The sequence below is a fragment of the Hemitrygon akajei genome, chromosome 8, assembly GCF_048418815.1.
Source record: "Hemitrygon akajei chromosome 8, sHemAka1.3, whole genome shotgun sequence".
NCBI lineage: Eukaryota > Metazoa > Chordata > Chondrichthyes > Myliobatiformes > Dasyatidae > Hemitrygon > Hemitrygon akajei.
The window spans coordinates 170023010-170050269 of NC_133131.1; the positions used below are offsets into that span (position 1 = coordinate 170023010).

The 27260-nt window shown below is 41.8% G+C and overlaps 1 protein-coding gene across 2 annotated transcripts in view; it reads right to left on the reverse strand.

Annotated features, from left to right (window-relative positions):
* The window catches only part of ctdspla (CTD (carboxy-terminal domain, RNA polymerase II, polypeptide A) small phosphatase-like a), a 241000-nt gene that overhangs the window by 32534 nt on the left and 181206 nt on the right, over positions 1 to 27260 (reverse strand). Inside the window, exons 3-4 of one of the 2 annotated variants that reach the window (XM_073055056.1) lie at positions 20286 to 20318; positions 15659 to 15760 (exon numbers count right to left, since the gene is read on the reverse strand). In XM_073055056.1, the coding sequence (XP_072911157.1) occupies positions 15659 to 15760; positions 20286 to 20318 (135 nt within the window). The remainder of the gene's footprint in view (positions 1 to 15658; positions 15761 to 20285; positions 20319 to 27260) is intronic. The other variant, XM_073055057.1, reaches the window with a different exon arrangement.

The window sequence follows — 27260 nt, forward strand, 5'->3', positions numbered from 1 at the left end:
CTGTTCATTATTTGAATGGGCTATCTCCAATGGACTATTATTTGCATTTGCTTCCCAGACAAGATGATTAAACCTAAGAAATTATGCGTTCACATTGCAGTTTTCATTTATTGCTTTCACTCCAATGATATTAAACCAGGAAATCTTAAACACATTTTCTAAATTGATTATTATACTAGTGACAGGTTGTCATTGCTGGGAAGGGGGAGGGTGGGGTCACAATGGGGACAAGCTCCCACTACCTATTAAATGCTCCCAATGGTGTGCGTATAAGATAGCCTCTGACAACCAGGTCCAGCTCCTGGACTTCATCTGTGGCTTAGCTACCAAGCCCAGCAGAACCACTCTACTGACAGGAGAAGGGCAAAGGTGGGTTACTGGTGCCTTCAAACCAGTTGCTTTGGGCAGATGGGATTCATCAGCTATGGTTGGCAGCTCACCTAGCAGAAGAAAAACTCTGATCATAAATCTCTGCTACCTTGCTCACTAGAGGGCTTTGGGAGTAAACCCCAAGGAAAAATCTGGAGCTTAAGTCCCTAAGGCAGTCCAGTCTACATTGATCCAACTCTGACTGGCAATTCCTGTGGCCCTGCTGATGCCGATCTGCCATTTCTTTGGTTTCATCAGCTGGTGTAGAAGGGGAGCCTGCTGCATGGACTACAGCTTGCTCTCCATATCGTATTGCATTATAACGTAGACAGCTGGGACGCAACATCCACGCTGGACTCTGACCAATGGAGGGCCTCACCAGTGTGACATACAGATAATGTTAAACCAGAGCTCCACAAATTGATCCATTATCTCATTCTTAGCTTTGCTGTTTGAGGTTAAATTGGTTTATTATTGTCCATGTACAGAGACACTGAGAAAAACTTGTTTTGCATGCCATCCATACAGATTACTTCATTACAACAGTGATTGAGGTAGTTTAAGGGAAAAGGCTAACAATGCAGAAACACAGGAGATTCTGCAGATGCTGGAAATCCAGAGCAACACACGCAAAATGCTGGAGGAACCCTCCATCTCAGGCAGCATCTAAGGAAATTAGTAAACAGTCGACGTTTTGGGCTGAGATCCTTCTTCAAGATTGAAAAGCAAGGCATTCTGGCTTCTTTTCCCTTCTTTTCCAGTCCTGATGAAGGGCCTCAGCCAGAAACATTGACTGTTTATTAATTTCCATAGATGCTGCCTGACCTGAGCTCCTCCAGCATTTTGTGTGTGTTGTACAGAATGCAGAATGAAGTGTTACAGTTAATAGAGGAAGTGTACTGCAGGCAGACAATAAGAAGAGTTCACCTTATCCAACTGGAGACCATTCAGAAGTCTGATAACAGTGGGATAGAAGCTGTCCTTGAGCCTAGTGGTATGCATTTTCAGGCTTTTGTATCTTTTGACCAACGGGAGGGTGTAGAAGAGGGTAAGGTCTTCAATTACGTTGGCTTCTTTATAGAAGTGGTGAGAAGTGTAGACAGAGGTTAATTCCCAACTTGCCTTATTTATGTTTGAGCAATGGGTTCACAGCGGCAGGGAAGGACACTGCAGATGGGTGAACTGCTGCAGTGTATGAATTCAGCCACACAGTGCTTGACCTTTACTGTAAAATCTTCACCCACCTGTCTCCTGACAAGCAGATCATTGAAGCCAAAATCACAAACAGAAAAACTGAGGAATGATCTGGATTTTTGGATGTGGGATTGATCCGAGGGGTGAATGTGGGCGAGGAACTAAGAAAAACACACATAACTGCTTGCACAAGTGTCCCACCATGCTGAATTTTCACTGATTTAAGCCTCAGTCTGACTAATAAATAGTATCTCTTATAACTGGTCTTTATAAAGTATGAGTTCAATAAGATCACGGTAAAAACATGCATCTACGGGGAAGAATTATAGCAGTGGACTAGGGCTGGAGACCAAGGAGTGAAAGCAAAATAATCTTCCTATATAGACTATAGAGTTTTCAAAGTATGAAGACCATAAGACATAAGAGCAGGATTAGGTCATTAGGCCATTGCATCTGCTCCAGTATTCCATCATGGCTGATTTATTATCCCTCTCAACCCCATTCTCCTACCTTCTCCTCATAACCCTTGATGCCTTGACTAACCAAGAACCTATCAGCCTCTGCTTTAAAATACCCAATGACCTGGCCTCCATAGCTGCCTGTGACAATGAATCCAAAAGATTCACCACCCTCTAGCTATAGAAATTCCTTCCTATTTCTGTTCCAAAGGGACATCCTTCTATTCTGAGGCTATACCCGCTGGTCCTGGACTTCCCCCCTCTATAGGATACAACCTTTCTTCTTTCAAAATTCGATAGTTTCCCGTGAGATCCCCTCATTGTTCGAAGCACAGGCCCAGAGCCATCAAATGCTCAGAGGATGTGGTAGAGGTGAGTACAATTAAGGACATCACCTCTATACCTACTTCCAATCACCTTAAAACTGTGCCCTCGCGTGCTAGCCATTTCAACCCTGGGGAAAAAGCCTCTGACTATCCACACGATCAATGCCTCTCATCATCTTATACACCTCTATCAGGTCACCTCTCATCCTCCATCCCTTCAAGGAGAAAAGGCCATGTTGAAGACAGTGCATTAATGAAGGTTGCTGCTTGAGGTCAGGTATCAGGACAATGTGTAGCTAAAATGCAAATGCCCAATATCTGACTGGTAATCCTGAGGACAGCACAAAGGCAACAGCAGAGCCAGGTGAGGGCGCTCCATACTTGCTCAAGAGCAAGATGCCATCTAGATAGTGGCCATTCCTGCAGGACTTTCACAGCACAGTGTCATGGCAGCTATGTGCTTCCAGTTCACCCACAGAGCTGGTGTCTGTAATACCGTGGAAATATCTGAACTGATTTTTTCATTAACGTTAATCATTCAAGTTATTTTGGGTAACAGCTCCTGAAGTTCTCCCACGTTGAATATTATTTATTTAACTACAGGAAGTGAAGGAGAAGACAGGAACATAGAACAGTACAGCACACAATGTTGTACAAATCCAAATCAAATGTCTAACTAATCTCTTCTGCCTACACAATGTCCATATCCCTCCATTTTCCTCACATTCTTGTGCCTATCTAAACATCTCTTAAACGTTCCTCCCTCTACCACTACCCAAGACAGTGCATTCTAGGCACACATCATTCTGTTTAAAAAAAACTTCCCCTCACATCTCCTTTAAAATTACCTCCCCTCAGGAGAATGGGGCTGAGAGGGATAATAAATTAGCTACATTAAGAATGGTGGAGAAGTCTCAGTGGGTCAAATGGCCTCATTCTGCTCCTATGTCTTATGGTCTCATATGGAGGATGCCACAGGTTTAGTGCAATCCGTAAGCAGAGCCATTCATTTAAAGCAAAGCGATCTATGAAGGGGAGGCAATGGTAGATTGGAAACTACATTAAGAGGTGCAACGGTAGAGAAACAACAGTTAACATTTAAAAATGTAATACATTTTTTTTTACAGATTAATTTATGTCCTGTATTAACTAGAGTGTAGAACAATGAAGGGGATATCTTTGAAACCTATCAAATATTAAAAAATCTGGATAGAGTGGATGTGGAGAGGATGATTCCTATATTGGGGGAGTCTGAGACCAGAGGACACAGAATCAGAATTGAGGGACATCCATTTAGAATATATGAGGAAAAATGTCTTACACCAGAGGGTAATGAATCTGTGGAATTCATTGCCACGAATAGCTGTTGAGGCCAAGTTATCACTTAAAGTGGAGGCTGATAGGTTCTCAATTAGTCAGAGCATCAAAGGTTATGGGGAGAATGCAGGAGAATGGGGTTGAGAGGGATAATAAGTCAGACATGATGGAATGGTGTAGCAGACTTGTTGGGCTGAATGGCCTTATGGCACAAAAGCCTGAGAGGAAAAGTGCTCCTACTATGTCTAATATGAGAAGTTAGTATTAGAACAAAGGAAAAATACTACAAATAAAACAAAATCTAAGAAATAAACGTTAAGATTAAAGATGGCGCCAGTTTTTGCAGATCCAGATGGCTTCAACAATTCATCCAAGAAACAGCTGCTGCTTCTTCTCATACACCTTTCTTTTCTTTTCAAGGTGGTTGGGATTCTGTCGAAGACTGTAATCTACAGTTCAAAATATGGTTCTTTGCAAGCAATGGGGTTTTAAACTGACGGTGCAGCCTGGCACTTGGCTGTCTCCAGGAAGAACTTGGATGGTCCTCTTTCTTTTGATGGAGTGAGAGTCTGTCGGCCCCTGAGACGGGGCTTGGAGAAGCGATGCAAAAGACTGTAACATTGGAACAGCAAGTTGCTGGTCTCTGCACTTGATGCAGCAGCAACCTCTCTCTCCCTGGATGAGATACCAAGGTACTGTAGGTTTTGATGGACTCCAGATCAATGCCTCTTTTGGGGTTTCTGCTATTTCTTGCATGGTGGGTGGGGGAGAGGGTTGGTACTTCTGCTGGCGCAAGTGGGGGGGGTTTCAGGGTTCTGATAGTTCTATCATTTATTCAATGGGATTTATTTTTTGGTGGATGTCTGTGAAGAGTAAGAATTTTTTGTTGTATACTGTATACCTTCTCTGATATTAAATTGAACTATATGAACCATTTAATTGGGCAAAAAGTGAATGAGTGCATTGAATAAGGGAAAGTAGAATATAAGCGTGATCTAACTAGAAATAAATGCCGACTAAAAAATCTATACATATGTAAAAAGGAAGAATTTAGCAAATGTTAATACAAGTCCTTAACAAACTGAAATGGAGAATTATATGGGGATTAAGGAATAAGCAGCGAAGTTAAAAGAATACTTCGCATTTTTTCACAGAAGATACAATAAACTGGTGAATCTGTGAAGATATCGCACTGCAAGTGAGATTCCTGGGCAGGGGAAAGAGATACCTGTACCAGCAAGAATGGAACAAAGGTTTAGCAGATTGATGTTGGAATGGAGATTTTGTCCCAAGAGCAGACTTGGCCTATACTTCTCTAGAGTTAAGTGAAGCAGAATACTCGGTGATTAAATTTCCTTGTCAAACTTCCTAGAACCAGGGGTCATAAAGAGGCTAGCTTTCCTAGACTGATGGTAAGAAATTCCTTTACCAAGATCACACTAAATCATTGGAACTCACTACCACTAGCAGTTGTGGAGATCAGCAACACTAAGTATATTCAAGTCAGAAATCAACGGATCAATTAGTTTTAATAGAGGCTAGTATAAAAAGTGGCACTAAGGTAAAAGTTTGTTATGTAAATGGCTAAACAGGCAGAGGGAGGGGACAGAAGGGCAGACTTTTGCTTCTATGTATTCTTATCTTTAAAAGTTTTACTTTTCTAAGTAATTTACTATCCTCTTGGAAAATTGCAAAATGCTTTACAGCTAATGCATTATTTTTTACAGCGTGGTCACCACTGTAAGGTAGAAAACATGGTAGCCAGTTTGGTCACTGCATGGCCTAAAACAGCAACATGGCAGTGTTCAGATAACATGCTTTAGTGATAAATTACGGCTAGGACAATGCCTCCTGCTCTTCAAAATATTTCACCTTGTCCTTTCAGCTCCCCTGCTTGGAGGTCATTGACCAGTGGTGTTCTGCAGGGATCTATTCTGGGGCAGCTGCTGTTTGTGATTTTAATAAATAATTCAGACGAGGAAGTGGACGGGTGGGTTAGTAAGCTTGCAAATGACATGAAGGTTGGTGAAGTTAAGGTTAGTGTAGAATGCTGTCAATGGAATATAGACAGGATGCAGAGCTGGGCTGAGAAGTGGCAGGTGGAGTTCAATCCAGAGAAGTGTGAAATGACTCATTTTGGTAGGTTGAATTTGAAGGGTTAATGTCAGTGCGGAGGAAAAGGAATCTTGGGACCACTTCAATGGGTACTTCAAAGTTGCCATGTAAATTTACCAGGTGGTTAAAGAGGCTTATGGTGTATTGGTCTTCATTAGTCCAAGAGCCACGAGGTAATGTTGCAGCTCTAAAAAACATAGTGGTTAGACCACACTTGGAATATTTTGTTTAATTCTGGTCACTTCATTATAGGAAGACTATGGAAGCTTTAGTAAGAATACAGAGAAAATTACCAGGACGCTATGTGGAATCATGTCTTATAATGATGGGTTGGGTGAGCTAGGGCTTTTCTCTTTGGAGTGAAAGAGGATAAGAAGTGACTTGAAGGTTATTAGATGATGATAAGCATATATCAAGAAATCAACCAGAGACTTTTTCCCAGGGTGGGAATGACTAATACAAGGGAGTATAATTTTAAGGTGATTGAAGGAAAGTGTAGTGGGGATGTCAGAGGTGAGTTCTTTTTTCTAAAAAACAGAGTGGTGGGTATGTGGGTTAGGGATGGTGGTAGAGCCAAATACATTAGGGATATCTAAGAGACTCTTAGATAGGCACATGTATGATAGAAAAATGGAGGGCTATGCAGAAGAGGCAGGTTAGATTGATCATAGAGTAGGTTAAAAGGTTGACATAACATCATGGGCTGAAGGGCCTGCACTGTTCTATATTCATCTGAGAAAGCAGACATCTTAGTGCTTCACCCAAACTGCAGTGCTCACAGCAGTATCTCATTCCGTCATGGTGTACAGGGCTGTCTTGTGCATTTTTGTGTTTAAGGGTCTGGAATGAAGAAGGGAAGCACAATGCTCATAGATCTACAGCCGATAAGGCACAAGTAAAGATCAACGGCTTTCGTCAGGGCTTTATCCTGCACGACAAAGGGAGCAGTGACTGAAACCATAAGACATAGGAACAGAATTAGGTCACTCAGTCATAGAGTCTGCTCTATCATGGCTGATTTAGTATCCTTCGCAAGCCCATTCTCCTGCCTTCTCCCCGAAACCTTTGTCACCCTAAATAATCAAGAACCTATCAATCTCCGCTTTAATTATACCCAATAACTTGGCCTTCACAGTCATCTGTGGCAATGAATTTCACAGATTCTTCATCCTCTAGCTAAAGAAATTCCTCCTCATCTCTGTTCTTAAGGATCGTCCTTCTAATCTGAGCTGTCCTCTGGTCTTAGACTCCCCCACTATAGGAAACTGAGATAAATATGTTCCACAGTTTTGAAGTCTTAAGGTCATAGGTTTGAGGAAAGGAGATGATCAAGGATCAACTTTATTTGGCACGTACATTTACATGAATTAGGAATTTACTGTGGCATGTGGGCCATTTTGCAAAACAAAAATCCTACAACAGTCAACAACAATTAAAAAAATTACATAAAATAAAGTCAGAGGTTAAAGTACAGCGATGGAATAAAAAGTGCATAAATAGCAGCATGTACTTACAATATAAACAACATTATAAAAAGTGGTTTAAAGTGTTTACAGGGGTAATAGATAGAGGGGGGTGGGGTAGGGCTAATCAGATTAACTACATGAAGGAACAGGCTTTATAGGGCTATTAAAACAAAAAGCATATCATTTTAATGGTATGCTTTTTGTTTTAATAGCCCTATAACACTTTCCAGAAGGGAGCTTTTGGAAAGGGCAGTTGGTAGGGTGGGTAGTGCCTGTAAAGATTTTTCTTGCCCACTTCTTTGTCAACCACGAGGGTATTGAGAAGACACATAGCTTAGCTCAGAAAGTGACAACCATAATCAAGTAACAAAATGTAGGAAGAGAGTCCGGAATAATGAAGTAGGGCTGTGGGGGGGGGGGAATGTAATGAGAGGGTCATCGGCCAAAACAGTGCAGCATCAGTTTTCTGAAGAGTTTGCAGATAGAAACATAGAAAACCTACAATACAATACAGGCCCTTTGGTCCACAAAGCTGTGCCAAACATGTCCTTACCTTAGAAATTACCTAGGGTTACCCACAGCCCTCTATTTTTCTGAGCTCCATGTACCTGTCCAGGAGTCTCTTAAAAGACCCTATTGTTTCTGCCTCCACCAACGTCACCTGCAGCTCATTCCATATACTCACCACTCTGTGTAAAAAATTTACTCCTGACATCTCCTCTGTACTTACTTCCAAGCACCTCAAAACTATGCCCTCTTGTGCTAACCATTCCAGTCCTGGGAAAAAGCCTCTGAATATCTACACGATCAATGCCCCTGATCATCTTGACACCTCTATCAGGTCACCTCTCACCCTGTCACTCCAAGGAAAAAAGGCTGAGTTCACTCAACCTATTCTCATAAGACATGCTCCCCAATCCAGGCAACATCCTTGTAAATCTCCTCTGCACCCTTTCTATGGTTTCCACATCCTTCCTGCAGTGAGGTGACCAGAACTGAGCACAATACTCCAAGTGGGGTCTGACCAGGGTCCTATATAGCTGCAACATAGCCTCTCGGCTCCTAAACTCAGTCCCATGATTGATGAAGGCCAATGCACCGTATGCTTTACTAACCACACAGTCAACCCGCATAGTAGCTTTGAGTGTCCTATGGACTCGGACCCCAAGATCCCTCTGATCTTCCACACTGCCAAGAGTCTTACCGTTAATACGATATTCTGCCATCATATTTGATCTACCAAAATGAACCACTTCACACTTAACTGGGTTGAACTCCATCTGCCACTTCTCAGCCCAGTTTTGCATCCTATCAATGTCCTGCTGTAACCTCTGACAGCCCTCCACACTATCCACAACACCCCAAACCTTTGTGTCATCAGCAAAACCCATCCCTCCACTTCCTCATCCAGGTCATTTATAAAAATCACAAAGAGTAGGGGTCCCAGAACAGATCTCTGAGGCACACCACTGGTGACTGACCTCCATGCAGAATATAACCCATCTACAACCACTCTTTGCCTTCTGTGGGCAAGTCAGTTCTGGATCCACAAAGCAATGTCCCCTTGGATCCCATGATTCCTTATTTTTTCACTAAGCCTTGCATGGGGTGCCTTATTAAATGCCTTGTCAGATGTGGCAGGCTGAATCTAAAAGACAGCTTTCAAAATGAGAACAGTTTCTCAAGATTGAGCATCAGAAATTCCACTTTTAAGCAACAGTTTGAATACAGAACAGCAAAGAAAACAGGCCCTTCAGCCCACTATGTCTGCACTGAAGTCAACGCCAACTTAAATTAAATCTCTGCCTGTACATGAGCCACATCCCTTCATTCCCTACGTAGTCATATGTCTATCTAACAGCCTCAAACTCCTGCTTCCATGTTCTCACAGCAGCCTGTTCCAGGCAGCTACCACTGTGTGGTGGAAAAAACGATTCCGACTGTCTATCCTATCTATGCCTCTCATAGTGAGATAAATCTGTGGAATTATTTGCCACAGGCAGCTGTGAAGGCCAAGTCTTTATGTATAGTTAAGGCAGAGGTTGATAGATTCTTGGTTGATCAGGGCATGAGGGGATACAGGGAGAAGGTAGGAGATTGGGGCTGAGAGGAAAATTAGATTAGCCATGATGAATTAGTGGAGCAGACTCAATGGGCCAAATGTCTTAATTCTTCTCCTATATATTATGGTCTTATTATCAGATCTCCCCTCAGCTGCCAACACTCCAAATGAAATTATCCAGATTTGTCCAATCTCTCTCTCCACAACTCATACCATCTAATTCTGGTAAACCTTCCAATGTGTGTCGCATCCTGACCAACACACCACAGCAAACTCCTAATTCATATAAACGTACATGGCAAATAAAGATGATCCTAGATTCTCTTTGGTATCCTTTTCAAATCCTCCACAACTTTCCTGTAATAGGGCAAACAAAGTTACACACAAGAGCAAGTGGACTTATCCAGCTGCTCCATAAATAACTTCTTGAACATTATATTCAATACTCTGACCAATGAAGACAAACATGTGGATTGCCTTTATTGTAAGACCATCAGACATCGAAGCCAAATTAGGTCCTACGTCCATTGAGTCTGCTCCATTGTTTCATCATGGCTGATTCATTTTTCCTCTCAGCCCCAACCTCCTGCTTTCCTCCCCATAATCCCTTCACACCCTGACCAATCGAGAATCTATCAATATCTGCCTTAAATATACATAAAAACTTGGTCTCCACAGTTGTTTCCATGAATTCCACAGATTCACCCCTCTTTGGTATCTCTAGTTATCATCCTAAAAATTTTACTCTGAATTTAATGAATTGTTACTGGATGCTTTATATTGTTCACCTAACTAAAAAGGACTGAAGTCAGGCTGAGAAATGGACCTGCGTGCATACTGTACAAGATCTCTGCGATGACCAGTGAGTTTACGAAAAGCAGTTGTGTCTTAGTGCGTCCAGACCCTCCGGTACTTGGAAGAGAATGAACAGGGAAAGGGTGAAGCCTGGTGGACACCACAGAAATGGAGCTGGTACGTGCATAGCACATTTGTGGAATGTAAAAGACATCGCATCGTGATCTCTCTACAGGCAGTGAAGTGACCTCTATCAGCATCTACAGAATTATAAGGGAAGCATGGACAAGATCCTTTGACTCCAGACAGTTAGGAGGTGGTAATATAATAGGGATACTTGCTTACTTGCTGCTCATTACGCTGCTAGCATTTAGGGCAGCAATGAAGGTTCTCCATGTCTGTCTGTATAGAAGGATTTATCTTTGCTGTTTCCATAACAATTTTGTTTTACCAGTCAGGACTGTTAACCCTGAGCTGAACCACTGAACCTGAAGGACCAGTGGACCACTCTTTGTCTGGCCTCTACGCTTTGAGTGTTGGCGCGTGGCCAAGTGGTTAAGGCATTCATCTAGTGATCTGAAGGTCGCTAGTTTGAGCCTTGGCTGAGGCTGTGTGTGTGTCCTTGAGCAGGGCACTTAACCACACATTGTTCTGCAATGACACCGGTGCCAAGCTGCATGGGTCCTAATGCCCTTCCCTTGGACAACATCGGTGGCGTGGAGAGGGGCGACTTGCTGGTCTTCCATTAAAAAAAAACCCTGCCCAGGGCTGGAAACTTTCCAAGGTGCAAATCCATGGTCTATCGAGACTAACGGAGGCCTACTACCCTTTGACCTGTTTGGCATGGGTGACCTTACCAAGAGCCAAAGCACAAGGCCCTGAATCCAGACAACAGAGCTCTCCAGGTCATTGAGGCATGCAAACCTCTGAACTCTATGTCAAGGTTATGGTCATATTGGAAGATTTAATCGGGATATCTAAAAGTTACTTAAAAAGATTTAGTCATATAGTCCTAAAGCACAGAAACAGACTCTTCTGCCCATCTAGCCCTGCCAACTTGCTTTTCTGACTAGTCCCATTTACCTGCACCCAGGACTATTGCTCTCCATACCCCTCACATCCAAACTTCTTTGACTTGTTACAATTGAATCTGCATCTACCACTTCCTCTGGCAGCTAATTCCACATTCTCACCACTGTCTCAGTGAAGAATATCACCCTCAAACTCTCCTTAAATATTTCACCTTTTACCCTCAAACTGTGACCTCAAATTCTGGTCTCACTCAACCTGAGGGAAAAAAGCCTACAAGCATTCACGCCATCTATAGCCCTCATCAATTTATAGAGAGAAATTGCTGTTTTCTTCTGGAGATAACCAGAACAAACCAGCCTGCAAAGATGATGCTAGGAGGCTCTTCTTCACACAAAGGACAAAGGAAATCTGGACCTCCACCTCCAAAATAAACCTAGGCCTATTGCAATTTTTAAAGCCTTGATTAATAGTATTTTGCTTTGTTAGGGAAGTTGAGATATGAACAGGACAGGATCTCATTAACTGACAGAACACACTCATGACAGATCCTCCTCCTTAGGACTCATCCTCAGTTGCCCTTGTAGGCTCTCTGTCAATGTGCTCCTTACTGGAGGAGGGCAGTGCCAGATTAATCTATCAAATGCTAATCCACACTTCCAGAACTAAAGCTTAAGGAGAAAAGTGTGTGGGTGAGGCTTCTGAGACTCAGATCACTATGAAAAATTCCCAGTCATTCCAAGCTTCTAAAGCTGTGCAACGATCTCACTGTAGATCCAGCAATGCCTACAAACTGTGTGGGTTAGAGTTTATTCCATGAATACTTAAAGCAAAATCAAGACTCAAAGTTTATTCAAGAATGTGATAATTACGTGGAACCTGCTGCTATATGGAGTGGTTCAGGAAAATAATGTAGCACTGATGTACTTCAGGAGAAGGCCACTATGATAAGGATCAGAATTAATTGTGTGGAATTCATTGCCACAGACAGCTGTGAAGACCAAATCATTGGGTATATTTAAAGCGGAGGTTGATAGGTTCTTGATTGGTTAGGGTGCCAAAGGTTACAGCAATAAGGCAGGAGAATGGGGTTGAGAGGGATAATAGACCAGCCATGATGGAATAGAGGAGTACTTGATGAGCTGAATAGCCTAAATCTGTTCCTAGGCCTAAAGGCTCTAATATATTCCAACCCTATGTAATTACAGTAAATCTTTACTCTTATATTGTGATCTCATTGTAAAACAAACAATTATATGCTGCTTGGTCTCTTAGCTCCTTCAAGTTTTTGTGCTCTATCTTCAAGGACACCCAGGTCACTCTGAATACTGACATATCCCAGGCCATCACTGAGAACTATTTCTCTTACTGAAGTAGCAGTCCAAGTGATGTCCATCAGCCAAGTTTTCACTTGCTCACATCACCTTATTCCTCCCAGTTTACATTCCTGCTTAGCTGTGCATGACAATAAATGTGGGTAGTTTAGATGACTTTATTAACTACAAAAGATGAGCCTAAGTACAAATTTGTGTGTGGTACCCACTATCACAGACAGCCTTCTACCTGGCTGCTCTGTCCACTAACCAGTCTTTTATCAACTCTGCTAACCCTAATCCTGTTATTCTGATTTTGGGAAATGACCTTGAAGAGAATAATAAGTTATTTTTCCAATGCGGAAATGGCTAATAAGAAGAGACATTATTCTAAGGTGACTGAAGAAAATGATTGGGGGGGGGGAATGTTAGAGGTAAGATTTTCTAAAACACAGAGTGGTAGATGTGTGGAACACCCTGCCAGGGGCAGTGGTAGAGGTAGATACATTAAAGCTATTTAAGAAACTCGTAGATAAGCACACAGATGGTAGAAAAATGTAGGGCTATATAGGAGGGAAGGGTTAGATTGATCTTAGAGTAGGTTAAAGGTTGACAAAACATTGTGGGCTGAATGGCCTGTACTGTGCTGTAATGTTCTATGAAACTTGCTCATACTGAGCCCATCTAACTGCACAGATTACATCTGGCATCAGTACCTCCCATTAGGCACACTTCACCAAAGAGGGCTGGTGAGGTAGAGCAGTAGAAGGTTAAACAATCTGATGATACAAAGACAGATTTTTCAGACAAATCTCTTTATACACCTTGGATAGCAGACCATTTAAGTGACCTACAAGTCTGCAGACACAGTGGTTCATTGTTACAGGGAAGAAGGGATATGGGCACGGAAGAAATAAACCCACAGAGCAAACACAAAAACAGAACTGGTCACACTGACCAGTGCTTTGACAGAATACCTATTATCAAAAGAATTACTTAGTAGCTAATGTAGTGAACCCCAAGATTCTTAACCTGGCAATAAAATGACCCTTCTGGGAAGTAGAATATCTGAGGTGAAAGCAAATAGTTGCAGATTAAAAGTAACAGTGCAGACAGGGTAAGAATCTGCCACTGACTTTGAGCAGCCAAGAGAAGCATAACAAATGAGACTTCACTTACTGGCAAGACTAATTACCTGAGCAACAATTCCCTTGGCCACATGGCAAGGAGGGTTGGGACTACAATTCAGAAGGTTTAAAAGGGAATTCAGGCCATTCAGCCCATTAAGACTGATTTATTATCCCTCTCAACTCCATTCTCCCGCCTGATCCACATAACATTTGACATCCACTACTATTAAACAACCTATCAAGCACTGTTTTAAATATACCTAATGGCTTGGTATTCACAGCTGTCTGTGGCAATGAATTCCACAGATTCACCACCCTCTGGCTAAATTCCTCCTTACCTCTGCTCTAAATAAATGGCCCTCTATTCTGAGGCTGTACCCTCTGGTCCTAGACAGCCCCACCATAGAAAACATCCTCTCCACATCCACTCTATCTTAGCCTTTCAATATTCGATAGGTTTCAATGAGATTCCCCCACATCCCATTCTTCTAAACTCCAGTGAGTACAGGTCCAGCCGGAGCCATCAAATACTACTCATACATTAACCCTTGGCAAACCTGTAGTTTTTCATTCAGGTTTCTTCAGACACTGGCAGACTATCAACTGAGTTTGCACGAGCTGTTCCACGATAAGAGTGAACATCTGATAATGAATGAAATCCCTTGTTTATATGAAGGGCAGGTCTTATTTTCTTCCTTCTCTGGTAATTTCCTTTGTATTTGTCAAGGTGGAAGAGGGTCTAGAACTAAGGATTGGAAATCCCCAAGTATGAGTTTTGATTTGGTCAGATAGGACGAGAGCTAAACACCCTTCACTGTTACAATAGCATTGCAGAAGCTCAGATACTGGCCCTCCCTGCTAACAAATGGGTTCCCGATTTTACAGACATCTACTAATTGATTTTATCCTCAAGTTGGAAAATAGCCAAAAATCATTCAATGCGGTAAGCAGACTGCCACATGAGCTCTGACATCAAAGAGTGATAACAAACTGCAGAGAGAGAGCAAGAGCTGAAATGCACTATGTACATCAGACTTCTTAATTTAGTGGGAGTTTGCTCAAAGGTAAGGGTATCCATAAGTTGGATGTAACATAATCCTGGAATGGCTTGTATCTTTTACATCTATGATGAATGCAAAATTATATGAAAATGTTAAACTCTTGTGTTTATGTCCATACTTATCAAGACTTGTATTGGTTAGGAAAGACTCTGACTAACTCTGCAGCCAAGATAGCAAGACAATACTTTTATACCATCCCAGTGAGGGGGCTGTGGATTTGTACATGGGTAATGAATTTATTGCTAATCCAGATAGCCCGTGGCCAGAAGCACCATGCTAGCATAGCGGTTAGTGTGACACTATTACATCTCGGGACATGTTCAATTCCATGTTCAATTCAGAGTTCAATTCCACCATCCTCTGAAAGGAGTTTGCACGTCCTCCCCATGAACGTGTGGGTTTTCTCCAGGTGCTCCGATTTTCTCTCACAGTGCAAAGACGTACCGGGTTAGTGGGTTAATTGGTCATCATACACTGCCCTGTGATTAGGCTAGGGTTAAATAGGTGGGCTGCTTGGTGGTGCAGCTCACTGGACCGGAAGGACCTGTTCCACACTATATCTCTGAATAAAAATAAACAAATCAATAAATAAATAGGAGCATCGAGAGAGGAATTATTAAATTACCCTTTGCTTTCAAAAGTTTAAACACAAAGATGATTCAGCTAATTATTCACACTGTGGTTTTTTTTGGTATATCCAATTACTCTCACTGTGGTTTTTCTCCCCCAGTAACTATGCACATTTCTCTTTCGTCTATCCAAGTCGTCATCTTTTCCTCATTGTCTCCATCCTCAACCTTCATAGGAACACAGTATGTTATGGAATAAGGAGTTTTAAATTACAGAACTACTCAAGCATTATCAAACTATAAAACTAGTCATCTGTAATGACAAGTTGCAGTGTCTCCAAATCATGCATCCGTTTGCAATAGGTATGAGATTGACAAAGTGAGAGTTCAACACTTTAAAGTTATCAAAAAATACATAATAAACAATGAAGTTTAAACAAAGAACTTGCAGTACCTTAAAGGAACTATGTACTAAGGTTTCATCTAAGTCGATCACTACACATTTCTTTCCAACATCAGATACTCTCATCTCTGGTAAGAGGTATTTGGCTGGAGGCTAAAGGAGAAAAAAAAACAAAGGGCAAACAAAAACACAAATAAAAATAAAACAGGATTGATAACAGGACATACATTACTGTAGTATTATAAAATCAACTAGTTGCTGCAAAAATCAAAGATCTGAACTGCTGAGACCCAGACAGGCTACAAAATAATAATTTCATTCACCAATATGCACAGCCTCTTCAATGATAGTTCAGTCTTCGAAGGCCATGGCCAAATTTCAGGTAAAAATTCTCATATCAATAATTCAAGACTCCTTTCTGGGCACTTTTAACGAGAATACATTATTACAGAGTTATGGTGGCATTTTTTTTTTGCACATTTTTCGTGTTCAGGTCTTATTCTCAGGTCGAGATCCTGCTGCTACTTACCCTCTCAACCCTCCCAGACCACAAACGGTTGACTGTGTCACCTCCTGAGCATAGAAGCTCTTGGATTTGAGTTAGCTCTCATTTTCCTCCCTGCTCCTAATTAGGACTGTATTCCCTGGAGTGCAGGAGAATGAGGGGCGATCTTATAGAGATATACAAAATTATGAGGGGAATACAGATATGGCAAATAAATGCAAGCTTTCTTGAGTTGAATGGTATAATTCTGCTCCTATGGTGTTAAAGTGTTCAGGTTGGGCAAGACTAGAACTAGAGGTCACAAGCTAAGGGTGAAAGGTGAAATATTTAAGGGGAACTTCTTGGGTTGTTTTCTCTGGCATGGTAGAGGCAGAAATATAAGAGACATTTAGATGGGCACATGAATATGAGGAAAATGAAAGGATATGGACATTGTGTAGGTAGAAGAGATTAGTTTAGTTAGCCATGTGATTACTAATTTAAATGGTTTGGCACAACATTATGGGACAAAGGTCTTGTTCCAATGATGTATGTTCTATGAAAGTAACTACAAGGGGGCTGTGCCTAGGAAATTATAGGGCTTCATGTTGTTGGTCTGTTCTGTTATCATTGCTCTGTTACCCAGACATGGTTCATTGCACACTAACACTCTGACACATGATCCAACTTCAACTTCTGGTAAGAAATATCATTTAAACATTCTTCAGTTCCAAACCAGATAATATTAAAGAAAGTCTGACAATTTTCTAGTGTGCTGACAGAAAACACTTCCAAATTCATGAAGAGCATGTATTATTTGGAACATTATGCCTAACGTGAGTGCCCAAGTGACAGTGTGTTGAACCAAGGCTTTTCACTCTCAAACTGCATTCCTTTCTGTACAGATCTGGTCACTTCATTATGTGGAGGCCTTGGAAAGAGCGCAGAAGAGGCTCACCAGGATACTGCCTAGATTAGATGGTATGAGAAAAGAGGGGAGGTTGGACAAACATGGATTGCTTTCTCTGGAGCTGCTGAGACGGAGGGGAGACTGGACAGAAATTTGTCAGACTATGGGAGACTGGACAGAAACCTGTCAGATTACGGGAGACCGGACAGAAGTCTGTCAGATTACGGGAGACCGGACAGAAGTCTGTCAGATTACGGGAGACCGGACAGAAATTTGTCAGATTACGGGACAGAAGTCTGTTAGACTATGGGAAACACAGACAGGGTAAATAGCTGGAGTCTTCTTCTCAGGGTAGAAATGTCAAATAGTAGAGGACATGCATTTAAACTGTGAGGGGGAAAATTTAAAGGCCAAGTGTTAAGCAAATTGTTGTTTTTTTTTAAAAGGAGTGGAGAGTGCCTGGTACATGTTGACAAGAGTGAAAGCAGATACTACAGTTCAGTTTAAGAGGCTGTTAGATAGATACATAAATGTGCAGGGAATGGCAGAAGGAACTTAGTTTAATCTGGCATCGCGTTTGGCAGAAACATTGTGGGCTGTACTATGTTCTATTCTATGTTGTCATCTGGTGACAACACAAACACAACTTCAATTCACTTATTTTAAACTCTTTGTTGTGGTGAACCAGGTGCTTGTACCACCACAATTTACAGGTTCAAGGTGAGACAGGAAAGATTTAGAAAGGGACCTGAGGGGCAACTCGTTCACACAGGGTGGAACGAGCTGCCAAAATAACAACATTTAAAAGATACTTGGTTCAAAAGTACATGGACATGAAAGGTTTAGGAGACAGGCCAAATGCAAGTAAACAGGACTAACTTTAAATGGTTGGCGTGGACAAGTTGAGACAGAGTGAAATCCTAGATTCCCTAGTTCCAATGGTGGGATTTAAACTGATACCTCAAGTTAATTAGTCCAGAACTTTCTTACTGGTTCAATAATATGATCACTGAAGATGGTCTGGTCTCAGGGCCAATACCATGTTAATTTCCCTCCTATAATATGCCATACCCCTCCTCCACAAGACAATGAGCCATGCAGCCAAGTCCACAAAAGGACTTTATTGCTGAGCAACTGAGCAAATCTGCAGCAGTATCAAGCAGGCATTGGGTCAGAAGATGTCAATTATTAGAGGACCAACTCTATTGCTGATTGTTTTATTAAGCTCAACTTGGAGACACAATAGTCAATTTGCTAACATCTTAGCAAAGGGCCTAAATTCCACTGTATTATACATGAATACACACAATACTGGCTATACTCAACTGTCAACAGCAATCACATAATCAGAAATAATTTTATTTACTTTAAAAATATATATTTTTTTTACTGTTTGTTCATTTCACTAATACTTTTACTCATTATTAAAATATGACTTCTACAGCCTTTGCACCTCGAACCAAGATGGAATTTCATTACATATGGGCTGGAACTGCCTTTCAGTTTCCATATGAAAAATGAAACATAAATAACCCTCTTTAGCCCTGCAGGGAGGAACAGGACATGTTTTGCTGCTGTGGCTTTGTTGCCTGTCACATTTTGTGTTGTCCTGCCCAGCATCGTGGGCCTCCTATGTTGGTGCCAGAATGTGTGGCGACAGTTGTGGACTGTCCCAGCACATCCTCGGGTGTGTAGGTTCTTAATGCAAACAGTGCATTTCACTGTATATTGATGCAGATGACTGTGTGTGCAGCTATAGAGAAAATTACAGGCCTCAAAGAAAATTATATCCATCCCCAAGCCTGAAAAATCTGCTAAAATGTGGAAAAGTGAAGGATAAACTTAGAGCATTCTGTAAACAACAAACAGAATTGTGCTCATGTAGTTTCAAGCACGCTTTTTATTGCACCTGTGTATATAATCAACTTGACTCTGAGCCCTTTATCAGGGGAACTGGACATTTCAAATTAAAATTTGTACAATGAAGAGCTTTCAAGTAATTTAGCACCTTCATTTTTAATTACATTTATTTTAGCAATTATGCCTATGCACCCTGGAATTCCCATCTGAAGATCATTATTGGGTCAAATCTTTAAGTAAAAGCTCCAAGCTGACAAAATGAAGCCACTTTACGAGGAACTGAAATCCCAAGGTGTCAGCTTAGATTGGCTTCAGCTCCTTGAACGAATTAGCCTCTGGTCTGGGTTTCTGCAGTTAAGAGCACTGACTTCAGCAGAATGACGTTTGATAAGAAAAGCAGTCTTACCGTACATTGCTCCTAATGTACACAGGATGAACATCAGTGTAATAAAAACTAGAAATTAATTCATTGAGTCAGACAGCTACAGCTTAACTCTCGACAGCTTTTACAACTACAGGATATCATGTCCGCAATGGGTGATTTTTTTAAAAACACATCTCTGCCCAATCCCAAATCCTGAACACACCCGCACCACCCAAATGCACTGAGTATCTTCCAAATGAGGTCTGGGAAAGCTGGTTTTATTTTAGTCATATTCTAGTTAATTTCCATGGGAACAACACCCCGAATAACCAAGTTATGCCATGCTATTAACCAAATTAACATCCAGTGTGGTTAGTGTAAATCATTTTGGATAAAAGCACTTTCTTAAAATAGATAACTGCAAAACTAAGGAGCAGATAAAAGGAAGCAGATGCAGGAAGAGAGCAAGGGTGAGGGCATTTATGTTGCTTCAAATCAAACATGAATTTGATTCTTTATTTTTGCTGGCTTGATTGGTTAATTGGCAGACACTGCAGTAGTGTGTGACTGGCCAAGGTGTGCAATTGGCCAAATGGCCAGCAACCCCAACAGCAGATGACTAGCCAAGCAGCGGGCACCATGGCAGTACGCGACTGGCCAAGTGGCAGGCTCCATCACAGTGTGAGATTAGCCAAGCGGCGGGCACTGTGACAGCACACGACTGGCCCAGCGGCGGGCACTGTGATAGATATATACATAGCAACGCCCCCACCTTTGCTCCTGGAAATAACATAAGATGGGGAGAACTTCTAGTCCTAAGAAAGGAAGCATGAAACTAACATAGACTAAACAAACTATACATTTAATATCATCTTGGTACATCTCTGAATGCTGTCAGTCCAATGGAAGCTCAGTTTATTTAGGATCATGCGACGGTTAAATGAATTAGGATACATACAGCTCTGCACCGGGTTACCAGGAGTCAGATACCCCATGGACTGCCCACAAGCAGTTTGAAAGCATGCAAGATGGTCAGAACAGAAAATGAAATAATACATACACCGGGACTGGGGATGACCTGCACCTGGTCAGACTGGAGAACAAAACAAAACAGACAAAAAAAGGAAAAATTCCAATCAATATGCAGTAAGAAAATACTTTTTGAAGAAAATTAAAGTTAACCAATGTCAAAGATGGCTTTGTTTAACCTGTCATTATGAAACTGGCGTATATACACTGGAGAAGGAGACACGATGATATTTTGCCCTTTGTACCACCGGTGCAAATTTCAATGGGTGTAGAGATAAAGACAGTGACCACAGAATGCTCAACACCAGGAAAAGACTGCTTTCGACTGTCTGTGTGCTCTTGGGCCAGACCTTCAGCAGAAATTAGGATCATACGTATAAGCTTGGGCATTGTTGAATGAGAATTGAACTGAAAATGTTTCATACCTAAACCATAATGAAGGGAATCGGGAAATAGCCGAAGATGTAAGCATTCACTGAAAAACAGGGAGAGTGGGGGACAGAGAGAGATGAGAAGGATACAAAAAAAACAGGAGAGAAAGAGGAATGTTAGAGGGTAAGGGGATGAGGGAGAAGTGATGGCGGGGGATTGAGGGGTTGATGGCGGGGGATCGGGGGTTGATGGCGGGGGATCGGGGGGGTTGATGGCGGGGGATCGGGGGGGCAATTGCGAGGGATCCGAGGGGAGTGATGCGGAAAGGATGAGGGAGGGGTGATAAGGTGTCAAGGGAGGGATGATGGGTGGGAGGGGAGAAACGAAGGAGTGGTGGGAAGTGGAGGGATGAGATGAAGGACAGAAAGCAGATTGGGGCACAAGACTAAATGAGTCAATAACTGAAAAAATATTGAACAAGGGAACTAACAGTAAATCACGAAAGTTAAGGCAGGCTCTCTACAAAGGACCACAGAGTTATTTTAAAATTAACTCAAAACCAAATCGGAAATGTCAGTCTCAGACGCAAGCCTGTGGTATTCAAAAGTTAACAAAGACTGCTGATTCTGAACTGCACAACTGCTTTCCCTCGTGCCCCCCTTCAGCCGAATACTGGTCCTGCAGCTTAAGTTATTCAGTGCCAGTATGTGTGAAAGTGACCTTCAGTGCACTGATGAACAAACACCATCCAAGTATATAAGTGACAATAGGTCCCATGGTCAGCAGCAATCAGACTTGCTGAGCAATGGTCTGCTTGATGCCACTTGGTAATTAACACCAACTTCAAAAGAGGCCCATTTTATTGGATGCCGGTGGATGGCAGAATTCTGATCGCTTCCACGTGATCTGTGGCTTAATCACAGAGCTGTTCCAATTATTAACATAACTGAAAGTTGTAAAGGAGCAGGCACATTTGTCTGTCACAGATTGATACACCCTTCAGCCCACTGAATCCGTGCTGACCAACAAGTACCCACCAACACTAAACCCATTAGCTCACATCAAACACTACCACCCACCTACACAGTAGGAACAGTTCACAGTGGCCATTTAACCTACCACTCACAAGTCAGTGTGAACATTTTGAAGGCAGAACACCTGGATGAAATCTCCACAGACAGCACTATTGGTTGGGATTCAACCCAGTCACGGGAGTGACGAGGCAGCAGCTTTCCCAGCACAACTACTCAGTTGTTCTTGTGAGGAAACCACAGCAAGGGACCATATATGAAAGATACATCAAACCAATTTCCTTTTATCAAACAACACACACAAAATGCTGCAGGAACTCAACGGGAGAGGCAGCATCTATGGAAATGAATAAAGAGTTGATGTTTTGTTAGGACTGGAAAGGAAGGTGGGGGAAAAGCCAGACTAAGAAGGTGGGGGGGGGGGTTTGTGGGAAGAGGAAGGAGAAAGAAAGACAGACATGTGAGGTGGTGAGAAATGAAAGCAGATGAGTGGCAGAGGAGGGATGAAGTAAGAAGTTGGAAGGTGGAAAAGGTAAAGTCTGGAGAAGGAGGAATCTGATAGGAGAGAAGAGTGGACCATGAGAGAAAGAGAAGGAGGTGCACCTGGGGAGGTGATAAGCAAGTGAGGAAAAGAGAAGAGGTAAGAAGTGGGGAATTGAAGAAGAGGGAAGAGAGGGTAGGGGGAAAATTACTGGAAGTTGGAGGATCAACGCTCATGCCATCAGGTTAAAGGTTACCCAAAGGTTAATTGCATAGATTCCTAGTAAATCTCCATTGCAGAGGGTGCAAAGCTTTACCAAGATGCTGTCTGGATTAGAGGGCATGTCTTATGAAGGCAAGTTGAACAAGCTAGGGCTTTTCTCTTGGGAGTGAAGGAAGATGAGACGCAACTTGATAGAGGTGTACAAGATGATAAGAGGCATAGATCAAGTGGATAACCAGAGTATTTTCCCAGTTCAGAAATGGCTAATACCAGGGGCATAATTTTAAGGTAATTGGGGGAAGTATAGAAAAGGATGTCAGAGGGTAAACTTTTTTTTAAAACAGAGTGGTGAGTGAGTGGACAGCATTGCCTGGGATAGTGGTAGAGGCAGATACATCAGGGACATTTAAGAAAATCTTAGAAACGCACTTAGATGATAGAAAAATTGAGGGCTATGTGAGGAGGAAGGGTTAGATTGATTTTAGAGTAGGTTAAAAGGTTGTCACAACCTCATGGGCCAAACAGCCTGCACAGTGCTGAAACGTTCTACATTCCAGTTAATAGAAAGCTAAACGAGTACGAGAGAGAAAGTCAACAGTGAGAAAAAAGCAACAGCAAACACAAAGTTTGGGCAATATAGCCTGCTTTGGGTTGTAAACTCCACATAATGAAGAGCAATTTAAAGAGATTTCACATTCATAGAAACATTATGTTGTCTTGTTTTGCAACTCGATGAAGGACGGGATGCAGTTCTTGCTCCACTGCTACCACCATTGAGCGGGTGGTATAGAAGCTTTGGGTCCCACGGGAACAGTTTTACCCTTCAACCAAAAGGCTCCTGAACTAGTGTGGATAACTTCACACTCCTCAACACTAAATGAAACTGCCATCTAAAAACTAACTTTCAAGGATTCTACGACTCAATTCCTCAGTATTATCTAACTTTTTTTATTTGCACAATTTGTCTTCTTTTGCACATTGGTTGTTTGTCAGTCTTTATTAATATTTTTCATAAATTCTATTGTATTCCCTGATTTTCCTGTAAATGCCTGTAAGAAAATGAATCAGGGTGGTAATATGGTGATATGCACTTTGATAATAAAATTACTTTGAGTTTGACTTCAAAGAGTGTAGATTTCTCACTCTCTTTAGGCCAAGCCTCTTCAACGTTACATAGCTGAGTGGAAATTTCAGATACTTACTTTGAATGGGCTACATGGAAAGAGAAGTTGCCTGTTTGTGAAATGAACAGGTCCAATACTTTACAACAGTAGCTGTAAGATCAGGGTTCAATTCCCACTGCTGTCTGTAAAGAGTTTATACATTCGCCCTGTGACTGCGTGGATTTCCTCTGGGTGCTCCGGTATGGGTTAGGGTTAGTGAGTTGTGGTCAAGTTATGTTCAAGCCGGGTGCATGGCGATACTTGCAGGCTGTCCAGTACAATCCTCAATGATTTGATTTGACACAAACGAAGCATTTCACTGTATGCTTTGATGTATGTTACAAATAAAGCTAATCTTTAAGTGAGCAAGTAGAAATAAATCCAAAGAAAATCATTCAAGTGTTTATAGCTTGAAGTTGCATGGCATTCTGACTTGGAAATATACTGCCATTCCTTCCAAATCCTAGGAGGGAGGAATGGGACTTGTTTTGTTGCTTGTTGTCCTGCTGAGCACTGTGGGCATGCTATGTTGGAGCTGGAACACGTGACAACATTTGTGGTCTGCCCCCACACATCCTCGTATGTGCTGGTTGTTAACGCAAAAGGCGCATTTCACTGTATGTTGATGCAGATGTGATAAATACGTTTGAATCTAAATCTTGAAGATTCCACACAGAAGCAGACTGTGGAAAACTGAGAAAGAATTGAAAACATCCAAGGCCTTGATTTAACTGATTACAGCTTGAAATCAAGTGGGCTTTAAGGCACATTTGATAACTGGTGATGGCGATGTGCCACTGAAATAAAACAAAGTCATTGAGGAACCCAAATTAAGGCGTGGAACAAAACTTGGCAGATAAAATTCAATACAACAAAGTGTGAAGCATCACATTTTGGGCACAAGAATCCCACATAGAAATGCAATTGAAAAAGAGTGAATAATGAATAAAGACTGGCTTGCTGATGCAAATAAACAAAATCAGACACAGGCATCACTGCAGACATGGAATAAAAAGGATATTCATACAAATAATCAGAGCATTCAACAGGCCTCATTTGAAATCTGGCTGCTCCTTTTGACAAAAAAAATCCGCCGGAAAGACTTGTGATTCAATAGGATGATGTCCAGGATGGTGGCGCTGTCATTATCAAGCACACTCTCCTGTTTCATGGAAATAAATTTAAAAATTGATCTGATTGAGGTGTTCGGTATGAATTTAAAAATCCACTTGTAAATGTGAAATACGATGATTTAGAAAATCAGTTGTGCTTTCAGTATGTTCCACGAGGCTGGTGGCCAGTGCTATCATGTTTGCTGTTGTGTGCTGGGGCAGCAGGCTGAGGGTAGCAGACACCAACAGAATCAACAAACTCATTCGTAAGGCCAGTGATGTTGTGGGGGTGGAACTGGATTCTCTGACGGTGGTGTCTGAAAAGAGGATGCTGTCCAAGTTGCATGCCATCTTGGACAATGACTCTCATCCACTCCATAATGTACTGGTTAGGCACAGGAGTACATTCAGCCAGAGACTCATTCCACCAAGATGTAACACTGAGCGTCATAGGAAGTCATTCCTACCTGTGGCCATCAAACTTTACAACTCCTCCCTCGGAGTGTGAGACACCCTGAGCCAATAGGCTGGTCCTGGACTTATTTCCACTTTGGCATGATTAACTTATTATTATTTAATTATTTATGGTTTTATATTGCTATATTTCTTCACTATTCTTGGTTGGTACGGCTGTAACGAAACCCAATTTCCCTTGGGATCAATAAAGTATGTCTGTCTGTCTGTTTAACTGATAGACACCTTCAAAGAAAAGGTGTTAATAGGCATTGGAAAAGGTCAAGAGTATCATGACCAACAAAATTTGAGCTCACCCATACAGTTACATAACAAATTCTTAAGCCTATCATGCCACTAATCTGGAGTTATATTAAGTATCTCATAATCTTGTACACCAACAGAATACAAGCCTAGCCTTATCAACCTGTCCTCATTATTAGGACATAGAGGGCTATGGAATCAACACAGATAAATGGTATAGTGTGGATGGGGTCCAGCCTTTGTGGATGTGACGGACTGAAGGGCCAATTTCTGTGCTATATGATATTCTAATTTAACAGATTGCATCACTTTAGAAATTCTGCACTGCACATCATTCAGGAATAGAAATGTGCATGAGATGACAAGAGGTATAGAGAGTGGACAGCCAGCGCCTTTAACTCAGGGCAGAAATGGCTAAAACAATAGGTCATATTTTAAGGGGATTGGAGGAAAGTATAGGGGGGTGATGCCAGAGTCACACAGAGTTAAGTGCAGCACAGCAGCGCAATGCTTTATAGGGTCAGCAGCTGCAGGCATGCTATGCTGGTACTGGAAGCATGATGACACTTGCGGGCTGCCCCCAACCCAGCCTCCGTCTGTGTTGGCCATTGACGCAAACCACACATTTCACTGTATGTTTCAATTTAGATGTGACTAATAGAGCTAATCTTTATTTTTAATCTTTTAAGTGCATGGATGGTGGTGGAGGCAGATATATTAGGGAGTTTTAAGAGACTCAGGCACATGAATGATAGAAATATGGAGGGCTGTGTAGGAGTGAAGGGTTAGATTGAGTTTATGAGTAGGTTAAAAGGTCAGCACAACATCATGGGCCAAAGGGCCTATACTGTGCTGTACAGTTCTATGTTTCAAAAGGAGACAAACTAGCTTGAAAACCTAAAACTGCCAGATTGAGATCTAGATTTAGCCATCAGTGAGATGGAATGTCTGTATAATAACTTCAGGAATAAATCTCAATGGATTACATGTGTCATTTTACACCACTACAGACACTTGCGATTTCCTAGACCTGACAAAACAATTTAAGGTGCAGCACTCAAAGCAAAGACTTCAGAGGGAAGATTCAAACAGGGCTATTAGTTACAAATGTCTCTAGTTTTCAGTCCGGCCTTTCATCATAATGAGGATCTATTATAACACCGTTCCCCAGATGAACCAGTGGCTGGCCTTCTCATGTGACACCGTGTGGAATTCTAGGTCTCAACACAACAAGTGCCCTGCAGTTAACCTTGCCTATTACTGGCTCAGTACAAAAGGACAGGTCTACTCAATAGTGGCAGCTTTCTGTAACCAGGTCTGGCTGAGTTTTATCAGTAGGTCATAGCGCAAGCTGTTGCCACTCTAAATCACACTTTGAGAGAGAGGTATATAATCGTATCCTCAGCTTTTCCCAATGAGATTGGTTATTGCCCTTCAACCATCAGGCTCCTGAACTTCACTCAACTCTGAACTGACTCCACAACCTGCAGACTCACTTTCAATGACTCTACAACTCAGCTGCTCAGCACTTATCAATTAATTAACTACTTAATGGATATTTATTTATTCATTCATCGATTCAGCTATTATCTATGTATTGTTTGCACATTGTCTGTTGGCCGGTCTTTTTGTGTGTCTGTGTGTGCACGTGCATCTGTGGTTTTTCACTGATTCTATTGTATTTCTTTGCTCTACTGTGAATGCCCACATAGGGTAGTACATAGTGACATATACATATTTAATAATACATTTACCTTGAACTTTGGCAATCGGGCTGACAGAAGGCTAGCAGACTACATTCTGCACAATTTCCTTTACTTTTCTCAAAGCAGGGATTCAAACACATGCCTGAGTGTTAACTATAAAACTGAAATCAGTAAGGTTTCATCAGTCTGCAGTGAGATTGCA